Here is a 24940-nt window from a genome sequence, read left to right as displayed (position 1 = left end):
CACCGTTCGTGCGGTACATCTGCAAATTTCTGACCTGTAGCCCTCTCTTCGGCCTTAATCGGCACCGCCGCTACGTCGCACCGTTCGTGCACTTCATCTACAGATGTCTGACCTGTAGCCTTCGCTTCGGTCTTAAACGGCACCGCCGCTACATCGCACCGTTCGTGCGCTACATCTACAGATGTCTGACCTGTAGCCTTCGCTTCGGTCTTAAACGGCACCGCCGCTACATCGCACCGTTCGTGCGCTACATCTATGGATTGACCACTCTGCTGCAATGCCACCAATTCACAATTAAGCCTTTCTATCTCTTCATCTAATTCCTGCATCCTTTTTATATGTTCTTCATGCCTGCGCTCAGCTTCCAATTCCTCCTGGCGCCATCTTTCCTTTCTTTGCGCCCTTTGTACTTCCTCCTCCTGGTCCAATAAGTACATATTCCCGAAGTGCTCGATTTCCTCATTGTCACTATTGCTTTCGAGAATCACTTCGCGGAGTTTAGAAGCAGGCATATCATCATTAAAATCTAGCTCCAGATCCCAACACAGGTTCAGCAGGTTCTCTCTCGTCAATCTCGTAAGATCCATGGCGACTACTTTGCTTTGGCTCAGCTGTGACAAAACACAAACCCACCAGCGCTTCAATTCTGGGTCTAGAGAAATTGAAGCCTGGCAAATCTCACAGCGGAGACCACAAGCTTAAGCACCCAAGTAGCACTACGTGGCCAACATCCCTCTCTACTTTTTCTTGTTAATTTTTCACTCCTGCTTTTTACAACATCCTAAAATTTAACCCGCAACGTACCCTTAGAAATTTTGAAACATTACCCCTTGTTCCTATTGAATCATCTAAGCTTTCCTGCTTTAGCGTACTTGCTCAGATAATCATCCAGTGCTGCCTTGTGCTGAGATAACAACCACAGTGGCCAGGCAGTTGTTGGTTATATCTATCTTTTAACGAATTTAGGCTAAAAGACTCGATATATCTCAAGCACAAAGCCAGGCACTCACCCCATTACGTGCGGTGGTGGTACGCTGCTTCGATCCCGCCGAGTTCCAGGGCTTTCGGCTGGCCTCCGGTACATGTCGCTCTCCGTCGCAGACTCGTATCCCACCGCTGCCAACCAGTTGTTGCGACCGGGGTTTCCAGACACCGGAGGTCCGGGATGAAGTTGTCGAGGCAGGAGGAAGAGAGACTTGAAGAGGGTTTATTTACAATATGTACATTGCGAACTCCCTACACGGTGAGCTCTCAAACGTGGCAGGCCTCTACATGTCTCCTAACATAGCGCTACATGGTGCTTGGTTCTACATGGTTCTGCTCGGTTCTGCTCTCGAAAAAAAGCACACACGAATGAGCCGTGGGGGCTCATTATAAAGGGTCTGTCCTCCCCAGATCCCTAGATCGGGGACCGCGTACAGAGGGCACCGTCCAACCACGGATCACACATTACCCGCGAGGGTGACGAGCACGCACGGTCCACGTGAACGTTCAAAATTGAAGCGTGGTCACTGCACGGCCATGTGGCACGAACGTGGCTCCTCCTCGTCAAGGGGTGTCGCTGGGCGAGGGGTCTGAAGTTGATGACTGCATCCATCGAAAGGGCCGCCGTAAACAAGCTTCAAATGGTCGCCGAACGACTCGTTCAATTAGCGGGACGATTTCCGGCCGCCGCCGCCGCCGTCATCTTCCAAAGAAGAAGCGGCACTTGTGGTCTCCCGAACTGCTCACGGTGTCGTGGCGGCAAGACGCCGCACCCTCCGGCCAGGGGGGAACAATACATGGTGGACACAGGCCGCCAGCCCGTTTGGCGACTAAAAAAGGAACATCAAAAGGAACGCCGATCCATTGTCAGACCTGGCGCCGGTCCTAACAGTAGGCAGCCGGTCGTTCGGTTACTTGTTTGAAGATTAAAGGAGCGCCGCTCCCTCTTCCGCTCTGGCGCCGGTCACAACAACGTGCACCCGAATCTGAGAACACGGGCCTCAGCATTTTCGTCTCCATCTAAAATGCAGCCGCCGCAGCCGGGATTCGATCCCGCGACCTGCGGGTCACCAGCCGAGTACCTTATAGCCACTATACGCCACCGCGGCGGGGTAGGCGCAAGTCACTGGGCATATAAAGAGAGAGAGACAGACAGAACAAGCAGCTTAATCATGGGTTTACAGTTAGGTACCCTGTTCTGGTAAATGGTAAAGGAGGTACAAAAAAGTAGAATAGTTTATGAATGTACCACATAGTCATAACAATCATGACAGTGCATTGTTGTGTCGCCTGTCAGGTGTCCCACCTGCGCACATCTGGCCTTAACCTCTCTTTTTCTTGAATGGACTATATAACAACAGAGTCTGAGTCTCTGCGGGCTCCTCCTCGCAGGGCACTGTCAGCGACGGACATGGCAAATCAGGGCGGCCTGATGCCCGGCATGTCGCCCGTCATCCGGGCCCCACCGCGAACCCGCGGCGGCATGCACTCGAAGACCATGTCGCTGGGACAGGGCATGGCGGCGGCCGATCTCAAGATATGGGGCTCCGGCGACAGCCTGGTGTACACCCCGTACGGATCGCAGGGCAGTCTCAGGGGAGGCCGCACGGGCTACGACTCCGACGCGTCGGTCGTCTCCGAGCCACCCAGGCATTGGCGATACAGCAGGCCCGTTGTGGTAAGTGCACAGGCCAGGTGGGGTGGACACTTTTTTGGGGGATGTCTCGTTGTTACAGATGCCATAAAGTCTGATAATACGCAGATGCCCGCGAAAATGGCTTTTCGGCGCTATACAGACAAAATAAGTGGGAACGAATGCTCAGCTGCACCGCATCGCAGCTTTGAGAATATGCAATCATGCATGCAGATGAAGGAGTGATCTCACAGATGATTTATTAATATCTAGTAATCTTAATTTGTGTGATATCTATCCGTAAAAAGTAATTAACAATACGTGATATACTTCTAATAAAGAAAACGCTCATGATTCTTTGAAACAATCGCGGTCTTTTTGTCTTGTACATCTGAGCAACGTATTTATACACTCTTAACAGTGTGCGCATGATTACACTCACGATAGAAAACCGATAAACTTACAGTAGATTTTCTTTTGAAATTTTTTAGTTATGGCACATTATTCTTCGACCCGCAGTGTCCCTCACTCTTTTCACGCGTCAGCAGACTACGTCTCATAGCTGGGGATTCCTTAACCGAATCACTGCATGGAATACTCAGCCCATTCCCAATTCACATTCTTTCGCACGGCATCATCATTCTTGTGATAAGCTGCACGGTAGAGGAAAAAAAACGACAGAGAGGGATGCGCATCACCTTGTGTCATCTACGTTTTTTTTTCCATGCCTTGCAGCGCATCACAAGCATTATGACGTACCAACTAGCCCCCATTTCCGCCTTATTTGCATGGCATACTTACTGTGCCACAAAAAATTTCAATAAAGAAACATGCCACTTGTTATGCCAATCGCATTGCCTTCCCGACGTAATGGTGCAACGTCTGCTGTCTCATCTACATCGTCATCTTCCCATTGACCCTTGTGTTCCTGGTTGCGTGAGTCATTGCATCATCGTTATTCGTAACACTGTCCGAGTTACTTCTGGATTTACATGACCATTCAATTTCATTTCCGGTTTGGTTTGGCGTTCTCCCGCTATGTGTGCGCGGCGTATAGCCACACAGCGCGTGCTTGTAGTGACGCGAACTTTTTAAGCTCGCCTATAAGTTTCGGTTACCGGGTACTTTCTTTGGGTCCAGTTTATATACCAAGAAATAATTGCAATTTTCGTTTCAGAGAGTTGACTCGGAGAACGACTCGAGCAATCCAGGGAGCACAGAAGACGTCACGACGGCGACAAAACACCGCAAGACGCTCAGGGAGCGCCTAAAGCTTCTCAAGAAGCCGTCAATCAACGAGCCAAAGCAGGACTCCGGTAAGGAGTATACGTTGCGAATACTATCGTCATACATTAAGGCACCACTAATATCACAAATGAAAGCAAGAATTTGACGTAAACTCATGCGGTGAGTGATTACTTATAGCCAAAGGTAAAACGGGCGTCGACCATAAAGGCTGAAAAGAAAGGCAAATTGAGTAACATTAAAGTTGGTATGTGTTGATAATTATATGTTGTAGAAATTGCGTATTTTACGATATGTCATATCGTGTTATCTTACTTGTTTTTTTTTTCTGTTTATGTCAATCTACACAGAACGTCCAATTTTATAAGCGTAAATGTGAATTTGTATTACATGAGCTCGATTACATCTCGCTCATGCGCTGTTGGGTCGTCCTGTGTTGGCACATCTTGCTTTCTGCTGTATGTCATATTTTGTACTTCTTATTTGTAGAGTATACTTGATTTGATATGCGAAAAATAAACGGTATGGCGCTACAAGGCACCACCTTTTGGTATTCATCATTTAAAGAAACAGTAACTACAAAAAACAAAACGTGACGGCTCCCGTGTTAAGGAAGCAGAAAATTTGTTTATTTTTTTGCACTCTTGGTCAGCGTCACATTTAACATTCATTATCCCCACTAGTAAAATAAATAGGTAATCATAATTGATTGAATAAATTCTTTCCTGACTATATACGGTCTCTTGTTGTTTTCGTTGTTGTTTTGTGCACGCAGACAAAGAAGACAAGAGCGGCACTCTGAGGGCGCGGCTGACGAAGCCGTTCCGCTCGAGAAGCAAAGAGAAGATCGACTCGCCATCGCCGAGCGCATCCGAACGGAGGCCCGTGCTTGCGCAGCAGACGCTTGAGCCGGTCCAAGAAAGGGCGCGAGTGGAGGTGAGTGACAGGAGCTGTGATTGAACGTGGCGAGGAAAAGACACAGCTTATGGGGCCCTTGTATAGGGCGCTCGTTACCCAGCGTCTCTGTGGCAATGGAAGAGGGTGAAATGAGAAGGGAACAGAGTAACTGAACAAATGTACGCAGCAACCGAATGTGCACTCTCCAAACGTTGGTGATAAAGCATTTATTTTTTTAAAGAAAGGTGCGAGCCCCACGGTGAAGCTCGCATGCTAAATGGTGACCTTATAGTCCCGGGACCCTATCGTTTGAAGCCGCCAGCCTGGTTCTCCGGACAAAGGCCTTCCGGCCCTTAAAATTTGAGCCAGGGCAGCCTCCCAGCCCTCTCGGGTAAGATTGCAGTTGAGGGTTAGGGCGAAATGACGCTGACAGGGCCAGGCCATTTGGGAGATATCGGCGACTTTTCCAGAGAATTTGCAGCTGCCATTGACCACAAGGTCAATGTTTTACCGTAGTGGGGCAGAGCATCGTGTTAGTAAAAAAGTCTCCGGAGCTGTGCTCGCCTTTCCTAAACATTTAGCGGCAGTGGGATTTAGGAGGTGACTAGCCTTATAATATTCCACAATGTATCTGAAATGAAGGAGGCTTCCTCCATCGTGGCCGGCACCAGGAGGGTGCAATGCAAAAATACTTGACCTTGAACTTTCGCTCCTCTCCGAACAGGGATGGTTTCAGTCAAGAGGGGGCACCGCGACCACCAATAGACAGGCGTTTGAAGTTAGGCCCTTCTGGGGGTCTTGTAGCACAATAGCTCTCTGTTCTGTGGGCATTTGTTCTATATGTCCGGTCGAAGCTTTATTAATTAACGGTTTTCAAAAAATACTGATTGGTATTTGTATGTTGGGATGTTGAAGTTCTCGACGTACAGGAGTGTGCCCACACTCAACAAAATCACGCTGCGATCAACAGAAGATATGCTACAAGCACGTACTTATACTTTCGCGTAAGAGACAACCGCTATTCCATTGTTCTTAAGAGTGCTTTGTGGGTGACATTTAGATAAAGAAACGAAATATATTTGGCGTCACTGTTATCGCTGTCTTGGTGGCCGCATGTTTTCTAGATAAGAGAGAAGAGCCGGAACAGGCTCTTATCTTAATCAAACGTTGATTAATGTGTCTTAAACGCAGCGTTCAAACTCCCTATCTGCCAAGAAGGAAAAAGGTAGCAAGAAATCGCTCCTGGGACGCCTCACCTCGAAGGAGAGCCCGTCCAAGACGACAACAATGACGGCGACAGAAGCGGCGAACTCAAAGCCTCCGGCCACGCCGGTCAAGAGCCGCAAAGGATCGTTCAACGAGACACCCGTCTAAGACGTGTGCCTGCTGCTGCAACGGTTATACGGTGCTACCTTTCCCGCCGCATCACAAAGTGCGTCCATTAACGAAGGAAATGCAAAAGACCCCCGTTTTTCTCGCTCCATTTAACGAACTTGTTTCCTATTTTTGTGCCTAATGGAGAGAGAAACAAAACAAAAAAAAACATTGAGCATGTTTATACACAGTTCTTCCGTGACAATCGTGCGTCAATCATTATGTGCTGTGTTCCCAGTAGTCTTCGTCCTTCTACGTGTCCTTCGTATTTATACAGATTGTTGTTCTCGTATAAATGCGGGTAAAGAAATGAATGTGCGTGATCTATTGTGAAATAGAACCTTTTGACCTCCTTGTTCTTCCGTTGTGTTCACTTATCATTACAATGCAATTGCATCGCAGGAAAAAATCCCGATTTGGTATCTATCTATCTATCTATCTATCTATCTATCTATCTATCTATCTATCTATCTATCTATCTATCTATCTATCTATCTATCTATCTATCTATCTATCTATCTATCTATCTATCTATCTATCTATCTATCTATCTATCTATCTATCTATCTATCTATCGTTAGCGAGCCCGTGTAACGTAATATTCAGTTTGAAAAGCAATGCAGCTGCATTCATGCCAAGATATGGTTTTTCAAAGCAGACCTCACATGGTACATAGAAAAATATGCTATCCTAATGCAAAACTTGCTCGTATCAAATTCTATAGCGTCACTTTTCCTACATCACTTCGAGCGCTTGCTGGAAGGTCGCATCACGTAGCGCATACGTAAGAACTGCAACAGCGTACCAATCTTGATTGGCGTTCTTTCTTTGTGTATGAAAAAAAAAAGTGTATTTCTGTTTGTCAGTACTATCGTTGCTATCGTGATAATTTTTTTTCCTCACTCACTTGAAAGCAGACTAAGGAACAGGGGCTTGATACAACGCTGCAGATGTAAACACGTCGCACGTTCATTCGCTACCGGGGAAACATTCGCAGCCTGCCAAAACACTCCTGAGCTTCTTTTTTTATCTATACGCTGCCTATAGTTTTCTTAGTTTCTGTCACCTTAGGTTATCCTACATGGAAAGAGTTGCGCAGCTGTATTCGCTTCACGAACAAAGGAAACATGATCAATGTTTACTGGATAGCGGTGTTACACGAGACATGGTTTACATGAGAATAGAGACTATAGATGGAGCAACAGTGCACGAACGACCGAAGTCGAGTGCCAAAGTTCGTACGAAAGTGCATTCTTTAATTGTAACCATGAAGCGTGCTTTACTGAGCTCTTTTGAAACTCGCTTTGGTCCTGAGAAGGGCATAGGCAAGTCGGTTACGATACAGTAAAAAGGCGGTGGTGGGCTGCTGTGAAACGAGGCGAGGGCGATACACTATTTCTTTAGTTCGAAAGCCATTGATAACTTCACTGAACTATGAGGTTATAAAGCGCACAAACTATATGTATACCGCGGGCTGCAAAGGGGGATCGCGACTTAATATTGCAAGTTTGGACTTTCTTTGTAGCCCATATATAGGCTCTCGCGTGGCGTCAAAGCCTTGTGCGACATGCCGTCTTTACATGTCACTTCTACCTGGTCATTGTTAATTTTGACACGTTAAACACCACATATCAAATCAATCTTGTCATTCTTATCCCATTGGAGCCGGAAAATTATACCAACTTTGAGTTAGCAACGAAAGTTCTAATTGCATGATTTTCGAATTAAGGATTTCACAGAAGGCGCACTCACTAACTATATATACACTGGTAGGGTCTTTTGTTGTCAAACTTCCTATCCGTATAATAATAGGGTTAACTTTGGCATGTAGTCGAGGCGTGGCTGTTACGTTCGTAGACCACAGACACGCAATGCTGCCGAGCGAGCCTCATAGCTAATACGACCACGCATGACCTTGCTGCTGCGCGCCACCTAATACACCGTTTCACCTCACAGTCACTGCGCTTACCGCACGTGTCAAAGCCCCTTGTGAGCCATTAGTCACGTGAACTATATCTTTCTGTGTTCTGTTTTATGCCTGCCATGTCGAATAGTATTTCTGCATGCCTGGGTGAGACTGCGCAAGGCGATCCTTCTACGTGTTGGTTTATATCTCTTAACGTACCCCTCCTTCGTTTGTTCCTGTTCGCACTTAGTCTCACGTGCAGCTAACGCACTTGAACTTCGACGAGACGGTCGAAAGGGGGAACGTAAACCCCGCCCTCAGACGAGGCCGATAACCTCCTGACGCAATGGGCACTTTGTGAAGCATTAGTGGTGAGCTGTCAGATACATTTCTTTATTTTCGAGTATTCTGGTTACGTTACCAACATGACCACCCTGCTGACTACACGGGCTATTCAATGGAGGTTCGTGATATAGGCTATATGTTTAGAATATCTGGATTGAATCGAATTAGCGTACTCATCATCAGTCTGGAATGTCAAGAGTTCCATGGAAAACACTTGCATCATACATTACCGAATGGAACGTTTGAAGAAAGCGCCGAGTTGCCTGGCTACTTTCTGAAAGAGATTGCGCTTAGGATTGTGCTCGCATCAGTGAGGTCTATGGAGCCCATATAAACATGGTTACGTCCCGTGACGAAATATATTTTTAAATCTGTTTGTTTGTTTGCGCATATTGTTTAAGAATCGTGCATGCCTTTAATATCATTAAGTCGCTTGATACGAGAGCACGTATGCGCTCTTACCCTCCCATCTTTGATTGACTGATGTGTGGTGTTAAACGTGCCAAAACCACCATATGATTATGAGAGCCGCAGTAGTGGAGGGCTCCGGAAATTTCAACCACCTGCGCTTCTTTAATGTGTACCCCAGTCTGAGCACACGGGCCTACAGCATTTTCGCCTGCATAGAAAATGCAGTCTCTGCAGCCGGGACGGCAATCCCGTGACCTGCGGGTCAGTAGCCGAGTATCTTATCCACTAGACCACCGCGGTGGCGGGGTATACCTTCCTATTTTACTTTCGCATTTATGCCGTAAGGATTTTAGGCGAAAGTAAAGTGCAAAGACTCTCTATTCAAGCGTATCTTCTATCAAGATCCTCGGGCATTCATTCTGGGCATGCTTTCAGACACTTATATATGCCAAATGAAATACGAACTACTTTTTCTAACGTGTAAGTTGATATTCTGCTGCGTTGGTAGTTTCTACAGGTCAGTAGCTCCGACCTGTCAATGTTAGACTATATATATTGTGCAGTACTAACTTAATAAAGGGCTCATATCAAAACCCGGAACCAAAGCCCCGAAGAATCGCCTGGAAGGCTGCAAGAGCTAATATCTAAATGAATCTTGGTATCCAGTGCCGTACTCTCGTAGAAACCACAAATGCTATTCAGAAAGCGTTTCTTGATGTCTTGCTATGAACATCTCCGTGTTTTACGAGTGCCCGAATGCAGCTGTCCTATCTTTTTTTGCGCGGCACCGTAGTCTATATCTTGTCTTATCTGGTTTACATGAGTACCGCTGTCAGTATTGCACCCTCTTGTTCCTCTGTCGTAAAGGAACGAATCGTGAAGCCTTGAATCCCTTGCACACTTGACGTATCTACGATGCACAGGCTAAAGCACGTGGTAAGACAACACATTTTAGTCGAACCCTTACTGGACTTGACCGTCAAAGTATAAACGACGTTTTTTGATCTTGAGAAGTAAGAGAGACGTGCACAAAGCCCACCAGAACTTCCATCGAGATCGTTTTCCGGTAATGTCAACTCTGGCTGATACGGCAGAGTCATAAACCCGACAGATTGGTATGTAGCACAGGTAGGCTGAAATCAACCTTCTGCTGCGAAAAGACGTCCGCGACGGCAGACCAGTGGAAATGGTGCTCACATGCTGGCGCCAAAGGTCACGGGTTCGACCCTGGCCGAGGTGTTCACATTTTGATGAAGGGAAAATGCTAGAGACCTGCGTACTGTGCGATGGCAGAGATGGTTCAACATATATCGGAACCTTCCGCTGTGGCCTGGCTCATACTCATAACCATTTCGTGGTTGTGGCACGTGAGAACCCCAGATATAATTAATATTGCTGCGCAATGAACATACACAAAATATAAAATGCGAGTCAAAAGAACCCTGACACTGTGAGTGAAATCGTGTTGGGAAAAAAAAAACACTATCAATGTTTGTCCACCGGGAAAACCAAGTGGAACGCAATGCTTGCTTATCTAGTTTGGCAGAGTGACCAAAGCGCATTTCCGCTGCTTTCCCCAAGGCCTCAAATCGCATGCAATATTCAGTTCACCCTCCCACGACGCGTTCATACTCGATCCCTGTTTTCTTGCTGTACCTTAAAGCAGTTACTCCTTACGTTGCAGCAGAAGTAACAAAAAAAAAAGAGGACCAGAATGATACGCACAGCTTCGAAACAATCGTCAGAAAGCTCCTGTCGCAAATGGTTTGGTCGAGATTTAATTTCGGCTTCCAGTTCATCCCATTTCCCTCCACTTCGGAAGCGATTACGTGACCCCTCGCGCCTGCAGGCACCGTCGGTGAGTATGTGCTATGCTACCGTCTTGCAGCGAGTGACGGGAACACAGCGCATTTCTCTACGGGTTGTGTCAGGCCCTCCTCCCGTTCCTCGCCCCACGGTTGCCTCGTAACACGTCCAAGTAAGGGAAGGGAAAAAATAAAAAGGGACAAAAATTCCCTAGTTGTTTCTGGACCTCTTGTACGGCCGCCGTACCCTCCCCCCTTTTTGTCTCTGCCCAATCGCGCGTGGTCTTATAAATAAAGGTGTAATGGTTTTTCTCCTTCACCGATGGAGAGATGAAGCGAGAGGGAAATGGTCGTGTGGCATGCCCTTTCTCCCGGGGCCGGCTATAAATGAGAATTCTCGTGCGGACGACAGGCGAGGCCGTTGGGTGCGATGTGCTCGGAATTGAGTTTCCCGTCCTCGCAATGAAAGGCCAGTGTCAAATCAGTTTGCTTCTTCTTTTCTTCGAGGGTCTGCTTATCTCTCGTTTCCATTTTTTTTTTCTTGTTCCCCATGTTTCGAGCTAGGTGACGCGCGAAGCCCCGCTCGTTCTGTTATTCCCAGCACGAACGGCCGTTTAAAGACTCCTGAATGCTCTTTGCAGCCACGTTTGTCAACGCCAGTGCGGAAGTCTCGACCACCCGGACCCCGCACCAGTCTTAGGCGCACACGACTTTCGATGGGCGATGTTACTTTGTCGCCGGCGTATACGATCAAAGGACCGGAAGGACGACGACTTGTGGTGTCTGTATAGTGCGGTGTGCTAGCGCTCTCAATGAACGCGATTTTGCTCACCACCCACGTCATCTATTGGTCTGTCCGGCAAGTACACACACACACACACACACACACACACAGAATATATATATATATATATATATATATATATATATATATATATATATATATATATATATATATATATATATATATATATATATATATATATATATATATATATATATATATATATATATATATATATATATTCATTTCCTTCCCTTGCACTGTCAAGGGGTTTCAGTGAGTGGATGAGAAACCAAAGCTGGCTTCGTTATCTGGTAGCCAAACTCTAATGGTTTCCTTTTATTGGATAGTTACGACAAACACGGAATAAATAAAATATCCTGCTTACTTGATTTTCCAAACACCAATTGTGGCAGAAGCACCAGGGAAACAAGGGAATTTAGTGAAATAGGATATCCGTTTAAACACCAAGGCTCTTTGCATACGCGGGTACTTTTCTATAGAACTTTTCACTCAAGGCTCCTTTGGCATCACCATATAGTCCTCTCTGGGTTGTTGTTTGCGCGCGTGCCCCCCCCCCCCAAAAAAAAAAATGCACTGGCGAGGCTGTGACGTTGGCTTATGTACTCTCGTGAAACAGCCCAGAAAGAAGGAAGTCCTCCTCTCCGTAAGAAAGATTCATACTTTTGTAGCTACAAAGCGTTACTATCACGCGTGGGTTCACGACCTCTGTAAAGAGGCTGAAATCGAAATGCCGTGTCTTTTCCAATACTGATCTCTATGTAGAATAAGCAAGGCAATATCCACTGGTAACACAATTTGCTCAATGCTCTGCTACCCTACAACTGTGGTCAGTGATTCGCGTACAATTGCGTTTCTATCAGGAATGCTATATCGAGAAAATGTACAGCGGGTTGAGAATACAATTGCTTATTGGAATGCTTTCTTCCTCGTTGTCTTGTATCAGTTATCTTTACTGAAAGTTGTACCCCCCTACAAGTAACAGATTTCAGAAGCGGAACATTTGATAAAACGTGAATGAATACCACAAAAAAAAGAAAAAAAAAGAACCGCGTTGATCGATGCCACATGTGTTTAATGTCCCTTTGCCGACGTGACTTTCGTACATCGCCCGAACTTAAGTCATCACCATGCACGCGGCCTTCAAGTAACTCCACGCACGAAGGACGAACCAACGTACCATCGAGATAAGCATCGTCTGAGCAAGAGCAGACTTCCTCCAGTCCTGGGAGCCAAAGACATCCCACTCAGTTGCATCACGCTTCTAGCAAGCTGCGGAAAATGGTGGGACAGAATCCAAGTCGCGACGATTTTTCTTTCGCTGCTTCCATCTTCGTCTTCATTTGGCTCCTACCAGTGGTATGTAGTGTGCGAAGTGCGCTACCTACTGTCAACGTAGCACCATCCCTCACCATCTCTCTCAGTCATAATAATAACCCGCGCGTCTTCCTCGGAATAGTATCGAGTCACGTGACAAGTGACGTCACGTGACGTCACTTGTCACGTGACGTTCAAGCGAGTACTTGCGGAGGTTCCGTCCCAAACAAAGCTCCCCAACCCGTCTTTCGAAGCCCGCGACGAAGCGCTCGGCTTCTTTTTTAGGTGTGCTCCGGCAAGGACCAACCTGGCCACCGTAAGCGCAAGATTATCAAAAGGGAGACAAGAGAAAGGGGAAAGAGCAAGGGACTCTCGAAAATACCTAAACGCAGCGACGGAAAGGGAAACAAAACAAACGCGCACCCGCGATGTCGAGGGTGAGAAAGGAGGTGCGTTCTCCTTTCCCAACTGTTCTTGCCTTCGAGCGCTGGTTCACGCCGATCGGGCAGGCGGCAGCGTCGTCGTAGCGCGCTTCTCCCTTTCCCGTTTGCACCGCCACGGCGACGACGCACGCGGCGGAGGGAGCCAACTTTCAGAATCGCTTTTTTCCTCGCGTGGGTTGGTCCACGGTTGCGGCCGCAGCGGTGGTAGTGGTGGTCACTCGTGGCCTGTTGCGCCACGACAGCAACTCGTTTGCCGGACCAGACACAACTCAGCGGCTTCCCAGAACTAACTCCGCAACCTACCGACTTCATCCGGCGGCTGCAACAGGTGAAGTGGACGAGCCAAGTTATCCGCCTCCGGAGGTGCTGCCGCGATTGTGTTAGAAGACTGTGATTGTGCGTTCAGGTCGCGCGCAGAGAAGAGCAGCGTCGCGACAACTGCCGAGTTTAACCTCTGGAAACGAAGAAAACAAAACGGGAACAGAAAACCGGCTGCAGCGGCGGCGAGGCACTACAATAGTGCGAGTGAAACTTCTTTTTTCCTCTACGTTTGCGCACTCCATTGTGATTACAGCCCCCAACGCGCGTGCAGTGGGGCGAGTTTTGTGTTTTTCCTCGTGACTGACGTCTTCTCTGCGAGCCACGTGTTCGCTCGAGACCGGCGACGCGGTTGGGGCCGACGTGCCGGCCGGCGTTGCGCAGCGTTGACTTTGCCGATGCATCGGCGCTGGCCTGACCTGGATTTGGGACACGTTCCAGCCCCCGGCGACCGATCATGTAAGTGGAAAGCGGACAAACCTAGGTTCTCTTCTTCCTCGATGCTCGTGGGTACGCTACTGTGGCTCTCAGTTAATTGCTCCTTTGCCACCACAAGTCACGTGTGGATAGTTTTCGCGGTCAATCTCTCCCGCTGTCCGTGGTACTATCGCTTTGCATTCCTTGCTTATTGACGTCACTCGCTTAGCTCGGCACTATCGCTTGCACAGCTCGTGGTTTTACGACGGGATTAAATTTTCTCTCGAAATTTCAAGTGTGATTCTATGATAACTAAATACAAATATACGCTCACTTTAAGCTGATTCCAGAGGAAATATACATTTCTGGGATTTAGTACTGTTACAAAGATAGCTGGTTGAAGTGCGATAAACTTTTTCTGCGTGTGACGAGTGCTACGGGAATTTTTTAACTTATGCGTTTGTAACACAATGATCACACCGGAACCTATCTGCGGCAATTTCAAAACTGGTTTGAAGGTTGAAACAAGACGCGTTTTCACTCTGTTTTCGTTCTCACCGTTTTTCCTCTTCCTAGTGATATCTGATGCAAAATATACTGTTTTTTTGTTTTTTTACGACACCGGAGCCAAGGTTTCAAGGGAGGTATGAACACCTTCGTAAGTGATAGCCCCCGTAGTCAGGAGGGAAAAGTAGAAGCCCTACCCCCCTCCCTCAAAATTCGGATGTAGGGGGATGTTTTACCGAGGGTAAGTAACAAAAAATAGGTGCTTTTCAAGACCTTCAACAAGTGCATCCCCACCTTCCCCGAAAAAAAACTGACGGGCCTGATGATAGCACTGAATCGAGCTGTGAATGTAGAGAGACAATATCAAACTAGAACGTAACTGAGTAACTACACAGTATAAGCGTAGCGACAGAGTTTCATTCGCAAACATTGGCCAACTGGTTATAGCTGGCTTGTTTTCACGGCTTATTAATTTCACACCTTTTTCATACGTAGAAATACGTAGGCTGAAATCGCTAGCGTGCCCTTGTGATAGACGTTTTTTTTTTTCCTGCTTTTACACCTTGATCCGGTAGTGATATATTCTAGAGAATTGTCTTCGATTCGCTGTCGCTGATAGCTCTAGACTAGCGGGTAAAAACGAGACCTTCACGCACGTGGCGTTTTACGCTTTTAGTGCACCTGCGCGCCTTTTACGTCACTGATCGCTGCGTCATTCTTCAAACGAAGCACGTAGACATGGCCGTCTGCTGCGATTCGTATTTGCAATGCGCTCTGCACTTCGAGTTCGTGACAGGCTGGCAAGCATGAACAGCTGGCGTTCCCGTCAGCAGAGGATGTATGCGTCCTTTTCATCTCGCACTATCCGACTGGCTTTTAGTCCTTTTGAAAGCTAAATTTGGAGCAGTTATGTGAGATGATTAACCTGAATCAAAATTTCCGTGCTTGTGGAGACGAGTGGAAATGGTTTCAGCTTATTAATTGCCATGGTTCGCAAAAATTTTTTTTAATGACATCAACTTGATCTTCAGTATTACGTCGTCAGAAACGGCAAAATATGCTCGTAAACTACATTTTTAAATACCGCGATGCTGTCACAAAAACCTAGAACTTAGCTTCAACACGCGAGCCAACCACCACTGGACGATTTCACCTGCGTGTTTCAACGGATAGAAGAGGCAGATAACTCAACACCAATTCAAAATCGCCCCGCCGCGGTGGTCTAGTGGCTAAGGTACTCGGCTGCTGACCCGCAGGTCGCGGGTTCAAATCCCGGCTGCGGCGGCTGCATTTCCGATGGAGGCGGAAATGTTGTGGGCCCGTGTGCTGAGCTTTGGGTGCACGTCAAATAACCCTAGATGGCTGAAATGTCCGGAGTCCTCCACTACGGCGTATCTCATAATCATATGGTGATTTTGGGACGTTAAACCTCACATATCAATCAATTCGAAATCCCTCAAAGGTATAAATAATTAAGAGGAGGTTATCTGGCTGGTAGCAAAGCTCAAGGCAGGAGGGAAATTCAGCGTTTCGCTACATAAAGTCTCTACTTCATTAATAGCTACGTGGCGTGAGCCGACGTCCCGCCAAGGGAGCACAGCCGCATCCATAAATCCAATGGCTCTGGAATGTTAAATGTTTATTCGTTTTTGAGAAAGTTTAATTTAACAGCACAGAAAGAAGTATAAAGGTTCTTTTTTTTTTATTGCTGGATTGGATCGTCAGTGCAACGAAGGAGTATTCGCCTTGTGCAGCTGTTTTCACACGTCTACAGATCGGAAGCGCTCTGCATACGACATTTTCGCATGCTTCGTTCGCACGTGTACGCTGAAACCAGTGCGTAATTTTCGACTCGCGCCTTTTCGTCCGTTCCCACGGTTAAAATCGTACGTTCCGTCGCCTGCTAACGCTAACGCGCGACTTGCAGGAAGTATTTGCTTGTTTCGTATTCGCGATATCGGACGCCTTATGTCCGAAACCCTTCCTCCTTAGCATATCCCGCCGCGCCGACGTGTTCGCGCTCTGAAACACAAAATCCCTTCCGAACACCCAAGATGCAAGTGTGCGCTCAAGCATTGACAACGAATCCCTCCCGCGCAGACAGATGCGTTCGAGAGTGGGAGTGGCCCAAAGACCTCGTGCGCCTGAGCACGTCGACAAAGTTATGCTTGCACCGGTTGCACACTACGTGGGTCTTAATGAGGGTGGGTAGATGATTCCGCGAATATTCAAGGAGACTCATTAGTGGCGCATAAACGGGCTTTCCTTCTGCCGACGGTGGTTTCAGTTTCTTAACGTGCAGCTGTGATGTCGACACTGTCTGCAGCGTCGCGGTTTAGTCAATAGCTGCCACCCACAAGGGCAGATAAGATTGGTCGTCTTACAGAAGCGCTCAGTTACATCCCACGCTGACGAAATGGAGTTGTTAAGTGTGTAGAGTTGTTAAGTGGTAACGCTGATTTGCGCACAGCGTATGCAAAGGCAACGCTATAACTAATGTTGAGATCAGTGTGTTCAGAAGTTATGGCCCACAGGCATATTCAGAGAAGTAGTTCTATAAGCGTTGGTTCAGAGTATCCCGCTTTACATATGAACAGCATCGGCTATAAGTTACGTATGTAGCTTTTAGCTTGATGACTATATTATAAGTTGGAAGTTATTGACTATCAATGCAGTGCATTGCTACCATTTAACTGGCGAAAAATATAGCAGTTCAGTGCAGCTTGAACAAAAGACAAGTCTTCGTTGCAGTCAAACTCGAATTCTTGCGGTGTGGTGCGAGCTGTCAGTAAATATGAAACCGTTCTGCAAGCCAAATGAGTTCTATTTTATGGGCACTATCATGTCAACCACTCGAGACATAAAATTGGGTTGACTTGTTGGTACTGTAGCTAGAAGCATCTGACGTACCCTATGCATTCCGGTACATGTGGTCTGGCCATAACTCTATGGATTTGCAGTCAAGGTATATGCTCTGTATGTTTCTGTGTTTATACCCTGGAAGAAAACCGTTCCGCGTATTTTTTTTAAATGCGCTCACACCAATGAAAAAATTCAATAAACGTCATTTCCCTTCCAGCCAAATGGCTCAGCCCTATGAATTGTAGTTCATTCGCTCGTAGAACTTGTGGGGTTCAAACAACGATGGACATGAGAAATGCGATGCACTTTAAGATTGATTTATATTCCCGGCTGCGGCGGCTGCATTTCCGATGGAGGCGGAAATGTTGTAGGCCCGTATGCTCAGATTTGGATGCACGTTAAAGAACCCCAGGTGGTCAAAATTTCCGGAGTCCTACTACGGCGTCTCTCATAATCATATGGTGGTTTTGGGACGTTAAACCCCACATATCAATCAATATTGATTTATTGATTGAAAAGTTCACGCACTATGATTGCACACGTGGAGACAAGGTTAGACATGGTTGGTCTGGCATCACACTTCTGCTGAATTCGGCCACCGTTAAGAAATACAGAGTGCGCGACCCGAGGTTCATCAGCAAACAGCGTACAAAATATATAGAACAACGGTGATTGAATATTAAGCATCACCGGATTGCGCGAATTTATATCCAGATAATACAGAGACTATGAACGAAAGTTGCTTGCGCACCTCAGAGCCCCGAGTGTTTTGTCTTCCATTAGTAACGAAATGCTTGAGTATGTGAGCACAACGCAATCATTCAGCGTCCCCTAACCGGAGGCTCTCTAAAGACGTCACCTGAAAGCATCAATCTTTCTAATATTCTCTCACGCGGTCAATTACCCGCTTGCGCTGGAGCTGTGGCGAGACTGCCTGCGCAACCAGGTGTTGCAGGCACTACTGGCAACGCCTTTGTGATGAGGCTCTCAACAAGGTTCTTACGTGGCGCTACAGCGCAAACAACGTGATATCGTACTGCGATGGTGCCTCTTGTCCTCGTCTCTCTAGCGTGTGTCGACCTGGTTTTCTAAGACAGTATCGTTCTCTAACTGATGCGCGTATGTGGAGCCAGAGTCGCCGAGAGCGCATTCGAGAGGATTATTGTGAGGGCCGAGAGCCTTCAGCAGGGGCTACTTTGTCGCTTGGCTATGTAGGCTAACGCAACGGTGTCTACGCATTTGGAGGTCGAAGAAGGTATATAAGAACCGCGTGCTTCCTCCCACACAAAATAATGGAGTGTGCCCCTGCCGCCGGCTGTTCAAATATACTGCTATAATGCCAGGACATCCCCACACTGCGTTCTTTCCACCATGTAAGCTGTCGTTCTATGCACCACCGGCTCTTCCTTCTCTACATTTTTTTTTATATTTTTACGAAGAACTTCGTTCGTGCTTTGAATGTCTCACTGTGTGTGGCAGAGACTGTCCTTTCTGCACACGGGGAGAAATTCGATCTTGTCGTTAAGACATTGGGTAATATTTACCCCCGTATTCACAAACTCTCCACGACTCGACTTTCACCCTCCAGTTGACAGAGCTGCGCACTGCGCCGCTGCTCGGATGAAAATGACGCTGCGCTATGCAAGAATGGCAAATTATACTGATATGCAGTGACTTTTTCTGCCTAGAGATGGCGCTTTTATCGGCTTTCTCAAGTGAAGGTGGAGCGTTGAGTGAAGGGGCGTTCTAGAATATGGGGGTTAGCGCAACGAAACACAAGGACGAGAAGGACACAGCGCGTGGACGAGGACGCAACAAAAGGACACATGTGTCGCGCATGTGTTCTCCCTTCTCGTTTTCGTGTTTTGTTGGGCTAAATACTACCTAATGTCCTTACTAAATGCGAGATTGTGAGCTTTTGTGTTGACTCGACTTGCTGACGCCGTATAGGCACATTTGAGCGAATGAAACCAAGAGCCAATTCTTCAAAAAAAAAAAAAAAAGGAATGTGAGCAAGCATGTCAGAGCAAATTGCTGTGAAGCATGCCAGCTGCTATCGCAGGCATGAAGTTGCAGGCGGGCTTTGTCTGCTTAAAAGGCATGCCGATTGTGCGTTACCGTTGTTGCGACCGAGGGCTCTAGCAGAGTCATCGAAATACCGGGGAATCGCCCGTGATGTAAGCGTCAACGCTTGTTTCGGGGGGTTTCTCGACAAGCGGTCTCCATTTGGACAGCTCGGCCGCCATGGGAGCAAGAGTGAGAAACTGAAACACTTCGAGTGGCTACCGGCGTTTCTCTATTTTTCTTTTTCTGTAACCTGTGAACGAAGGGATGCGGTGTGCAGACTCGTGTTATCAAAAGGGAAGGCGTGGGCCGTTTGCTGTGCATCCAGTAACGAATGAAAAGAAGAAGAACGCTTTCAACGCTTGTCTGTTTCTAGAAAGCAGACGCAAGCGTTGGAAGGGTAACCGTTGACGGCAATGGAGAAAACGACAGACAGAGTAACGCTTTTCAGTAATGAGCGAACTAGAGACATTATACCTAATTGGTGGTCTGGTGTGTGCCCACACCACAGTGGAAGAAATCGAACAGATCTGGTCATTATACTCCCCATTGGTTCCAATAAACGTGCATACTGCTATCGACACGAATGGTCGCCTGATGTGTTCTGTAGTGTCCTTTTATGACATATAATTATTAATGCTGAATAACGCAACCGCTCTTTTTCTCAGAAAAGGCTGGCGCATTGTATAAGGCAAGGTATAGGTCAGTCGCATTGACACGCGAGACATCCCAAACGTGCACGCTGAAGCATCCATTGGCAGTGATTTTAACTTTTACGATTTTTTTTTCCTCGGTGGGGGTGGGTTATATCTAGCTTCTTAAGTAATTTAGCCTCTCGTGCATGTCACCTAATCAGCGCTCCTAGTTTCGGCACTTTTGACAGGGCATATTTCGTGTACATTGCATGAGAACTTATGCTCGTATCAAAACCACGAAGAAATAAAAAAAATCTCTGATACCTACGAGGAGAAGGTAGTGCGACGTAATCATTTTCATTCGGCTGCAAACAGATTCTCCTCGCTTCTCCCCCGGCCCTTTTCCCTCCGTTGCTGTCGGCCGTAACGCTGTGCGTCCCATTGTTGGTACAATCGCACAGCCAACGTGTTGAATCACAAACAACGAAATTCCACAGTAAAAAAAAACTAAACTCCTTTGCCTCAAAACTAGTATTGTTTTCTTTCCACACATCGCACTGTGTATGTTTTCCGAGAGGTGGCACACCATTTTCGCGGATACAGAGTTCCAAAGCGCAATGACTTCGGAGGCAATGCCCTTTCGAGCGCTCCATTGAGCGGACAGATTGATCGCTTGAGTCTTGGAAAAATAAACGCAAGCGCGATGTCTCTTCTATAAGTCCCGTCAGCGTCAAAGTGTGCGGAACGTCTACGCCCATCAAAGTATACAAGCTGGGCAAAATGGGATGACGCCTCCGCGAGTGAGCAAGAACGGAAAAAGGAAGCGTAATGTATCCGGCTCTGTATAGGAGGCGTGGGGCGCCTGTATGAGGCATGACATCGCGATGACATAGCAATGACGTCGAATGTATACTTGAACGGCTCTGAGTGTCAAGGTCACTTATGAAAGCTTGAGTCATTTTACTCCAATGCGCAATCTGGGAAGCTGAAGTGAGTAACGCTGAAACTCAGTGGGCACGCTTTGCAGATACTGTACTGTGAAAAGAATCGCGGAGACTTTTTACAGTTGCGGATTCAATATCATGTAGCCTTCCTCCGACGCGTTTATTGCATTCTCTATTCTTAGACCGTGACTATTTAGCGTATCGCAATTAAGGCTTTGTGTAGTGTCCAAGTTCTAATAAATCTAAACGACTTAATTTTATACAGCAGACTTGCGGCGTTTCCTCTTCTTCAAAAGAACTTCAACGAAAAAAAAAGCTTACTAGACATATGAATATGAGCGAAATTTTTCTCCGTAAGCCTGCGCTGATGGAGAAGGAAGGGAAGGCAGGGAGGTCTACCAGACGCACGTCCAGTTTGCTACCCCGCACTGGGGGAAGCGGCGAGGGGATTAAAAGAGAGGAGAGGTGAAGAGTGCATGTGCGCCTGTTCATTTTACGTTTATAGTCGGTTACTTAATTCGGTCAATAAAAGAATAAAAAAACAATGCCCACGTCACTTTGCTGGCCTCAGACGTGTAGAGCCATGAACCGAGGATCTTCTCTTCGGAAAAATGTCTATCATCTAGATTGTTTAATGTTTCGCGTAGCACGTTGTGTTCGCTCGCAAAACAATCACCGGAATACAACAGATGTTCCATATTCTGCAATATACTGGACGCGAGGAATTTATAATCATTGTGCCTTACTCTCCACTCCGGTTGAAGTGAAACGCTTTTAGTGGCATAAAGTGAATTTCTGAATTGCTTCGTAACGAATTCGCTGTTAGTTTTCACTGAAAGGAACGGCGCCTAAGTCGAGGGTGCCGCCTCAAGCTGAGCGGCATAACTTCATCCTCTCAATATTCACGGCAGACGACTATGTATTGGAAGGACCTCTGATAAACTTTGTTTCAGATCTTGCTATATGGTACAACGCCTGTAACGTATAAAACAGCTCAGTCAGCTTTTCTCTGAACTTGGCTTCATACAAGTTTTATTAGTTTCCGTTAACACATCCAAGCCGTTGCCGAGTACGAAAACGTACAAGTCGTGTCGTGCACTTTTGAACAGGAAATTTAGGTGCGAAACTTCGTCACTGGTTTTAGCGAGTCTTCAAGAGAAGCTCTGCCCTCGTCTGCCAAGTACCTAGACGAAACTTTACTCGGGGTGGTCTAGTGGCTAAGGTACTCGGCTGCTGACCCGCAGGTCGCGGTATCAAATCCCGGCTGCGGCGGCTGCATTTAAGATGGAGGTGGAAATGCTGTAGGCCCGTGTGCTCAGATTTGGGTGCACGTTAAAGAACCCCAGGTAATGAAAATTTCCTGAGCCCTCCACTACATCGTCTCTCATAATCATGTGGTGGTTTTGGGACGTTAAGGCCCACATATCAATCAATCAAATCAATCGAAATATTACTCGAGGAATTTCACAGATTAAAAATATGTATATCGCAGTCGAAAGCCTCTGCGTACATGCTGACCCTTGCGCTGCATCGACGCGCCTCGCGGAAGACTGGCGGCTGCTTGACGTGTTCTTGGACGAACCGAGCGAACGTGTATACGGCAAACGTCAGCACGTCCTTTGGTATTGAATTTCGTCGCCTCGTTCTCAACTCTTATATTTCCAGCATTGTATATACACCCTCCATTACTTATTGTTCTAGAATCCTATTGTGCGCCTCTGCAATGCATGATCGCTGCATGCCTCGTATGGCAAGAGCAATGTTACTTTAACTGGTGAATGCAGTTAGGCTTTCGTCCGTGTGCAAAGAAGCAAGAAGAAACCCTGAACAGAGGCTCGAGTAACGGGAGAACCGGGGCGGCGTTCTTTTTCCTGCCCATCGCTCGTCCACGATGGGATCATTGATGGGAGGGGGAGTGGCGCACATTCAGAGACCTGATCCACGTATCTTAGCAGCACTAATTGGAGCTGCATTTCGTCTTATAACGTCGGAATACAGCTTGCGTAAACTAATTCCACGTTTTGATAACTGTGGCGGTTATATTTTTGTGCACTTCACTATCACTTCACGAGCGCTGCACATAGTTCGGCAGGTGTTGTAGCACGCGTGCGCGGCCATCCTATTTAGAAGGGAAGTTGCCCCCCCTGCCCCTTTACAGAATTCGGTGTGCACGCTTGTGCTGTATTATGTGCGGGCTAATATGTAACTATACGAGGCAGAGGGCGCGCAAAACCATTACATGCGCGTCCACCAGAATGTCATCACGTTGATACGTGGTGACGTGCTTGTGGTCATGAAAAATTTTCTACAATAAATGTTACTATGTGTAAGGAATTGCTTTCCTATAGTGTCTATGGCAGTAGCCCAGCATGACTGTTCAGCTAGTATGGAAATAATGGTCGTAGCATGGTCTTACCTGAATTTTTGTCCTTTTGTTCTTAAAATACTTACCGACTTTGTGGAAGGGATCATGTTTAATGAAACATTTCGGCATAAATAGAACAATGCGAAAAAATCTTGTATGTGTGCGCGAAGTTTTTGTCTCGTGTGTTAAAAAATGTACGGAACAAAAGGCTAAATGTAGCAAATACGCACGCAGTACATCTAAGCCACAAGCACACAGATCAGACAAATTTGTGGGTTAATTTCGTGGCCCGTCCGAACAATCGCTGCCAGCGTCGTAGCTAGGATTTTTTTTTTTTCGGAGGCGGAGTGAGGGGGGGGGGGGGGGGGCATGGCTGAACAATTTTTTTATGTTCAGGCGTATGGCCCAAGCCTGCCGCAACGAGGCAGAGTGCCCATAGAGCCGTGGATATGTTGAGCAAGTCGCATTTCATTTCCAATGATGTCCCCATGCCTTAACGACTAAAGATATGTCATGTTGGCAAGAAGTTATTTTTCTGGTACTGCGATGAGTGATAACGCGAAAGGTCTCGTTTCGCGAGTAGCGCTCATCACGTTTTTCCTAATGCGTGCAGGGCCTGCACAGCTGCAAAATACAGCGTAACTCGATATCGCTCACGGAGTGCAGCAAGAAGACCCCCCCCCCCCCCCACCCACCCCTTCCTTCCTTTTTCCAGCGGTCTTTCGCACGAGAAGTTATGTGCATTACTGCCCTCAGTTTCTCATAATCCAGAACCATGAAGTTCGATTGAGGAATATGTGCCCTTTGATCCTGGGAGTTACAGATGGCGCACTTTCTTTTTTTTATCTATTCTTATCGCTATTAGAAGATTGCGCCTTGCTCCTACATTGCTGATATCAGATGTCACTCTTTAGTTTTCTTTTCTCGTAGTTTATTTTTACTATCCTTAACCATGGTAATTATCTGAAAACTACTTAGGAGAGTTGAATTACCTCTATTTATTATGTTGTCTCATTGCAGTTTTTGTTGCTGCTTTCTGCTAATGTATTTCTTAAGTAGAACTTCTTTTTTCGTTTTTACCTGCGATGTATTTCATTACCTGTTTTCTGTACCACTGTTTGCTGTATCAATGAATTTTTTTCTATATTCACTATTGTAGGAGGTCCCGATTCAGTCTCTATGGGACCTCCTTCTGTATACACAAAGTTTTGTAAATAATTCAATGACTAAATAAAACCATTTCTGATTTCTGATTCATATTCTGCGCAGCACACGGGAGCGTCTTTAAGGTGTAGCAAATGGCGAAAACCTGCGACTCGCTCGACGTTGCATGCCAATTCGACGCCGATCGAGACGAGTCGTGCTGTAGCGATAGCAGTACAAGAGGTCTGTCAGTGACCCCCTCGTCTTCCGAGGCCATTTCTTATCTGTCGCGCGTTCCGGCGCCACGGGTTATACTTTCTCCCGGCTCAGTGCGAGATTATAAACGTCGGTTTGTGCACGCATCTGCACGTGTTGACGAATCCTGGGACAGGGTTGCGTAATTGCGCTGAAGTGTTATTCGTTTACGCGCGTTGCCGCGATTCTCGAGCGACGCTTAGTCTGTACTTAATACGTATAATCGCTATGGAACGGTATCTGATTGGTGTATGAGATGGTAAGA

General features: G+C 46.8%; 2 protein-coding genes across 2 annotated transcripts in view; both read left to right on the top strand.

Moving 5' to 3' along the window:
- Positions 1-6491, top strand: part of LOC119170360 (uncharacterized) — a 57148-nt gene extending 50657 nt beyond the window's left edge. The window contains exons 18-21 of the mRNA XM_037421498.2: positions 2377-2662; positions 3795-3933; positions 4638-4798; positions 5951-6491. Of these exons, the coding sequence (XP_037277395.2) occupies positions 2377-2662; positions 3795-3933; positions 4638-4798; positions 5951-6133 (769 nt within the window). The 3' untranslated portion in view covers positions 6134-6491. The remainder of the gene's footprint in view (positions 1-2376; positions 2663-3794; positions 3934-4637; positions 4799-5950) is intronic.
- Positions 6492-13492: 7001 nt separating this feature from the next.
- The window catches only part of Oatp26F (Organic anion transporting polypeptide 26F), a 107684-nt gene continuing 96236 nt past the window's right edge, over positions 13493-24940 (top strand). The window contains exon 1 of the mRNA XM_075876634.1: positions 13493-13942. The gene's annotated coding sequence lies outside the window, so the exon portion shown is untranslated. The remainder of the gene's footprint in view (positions 13943-24940) is intronic.

Source organism: Rhipicephalus microplus, chromosome 2 (assembly GCF_043290135.1).
Source record: "Rhipicephalus microplus isolate Deutch F79 chromosome 2, USDA_Rmic, whole genome shotgun sequence".
NCBI classification, from domain to species: domain Eukaryota; kingdom Metazoa; phylum Arthropoda; class Arachnida; order Ixodida; family Ixodidae; genus Rhipicephalus; species Rhipicephalus microplus.
The sequence above is the reverse complement of the archived record's forward strand: the minus strand, read 5'-3'. Positions and strand labels throughout refer to the sequence as shown.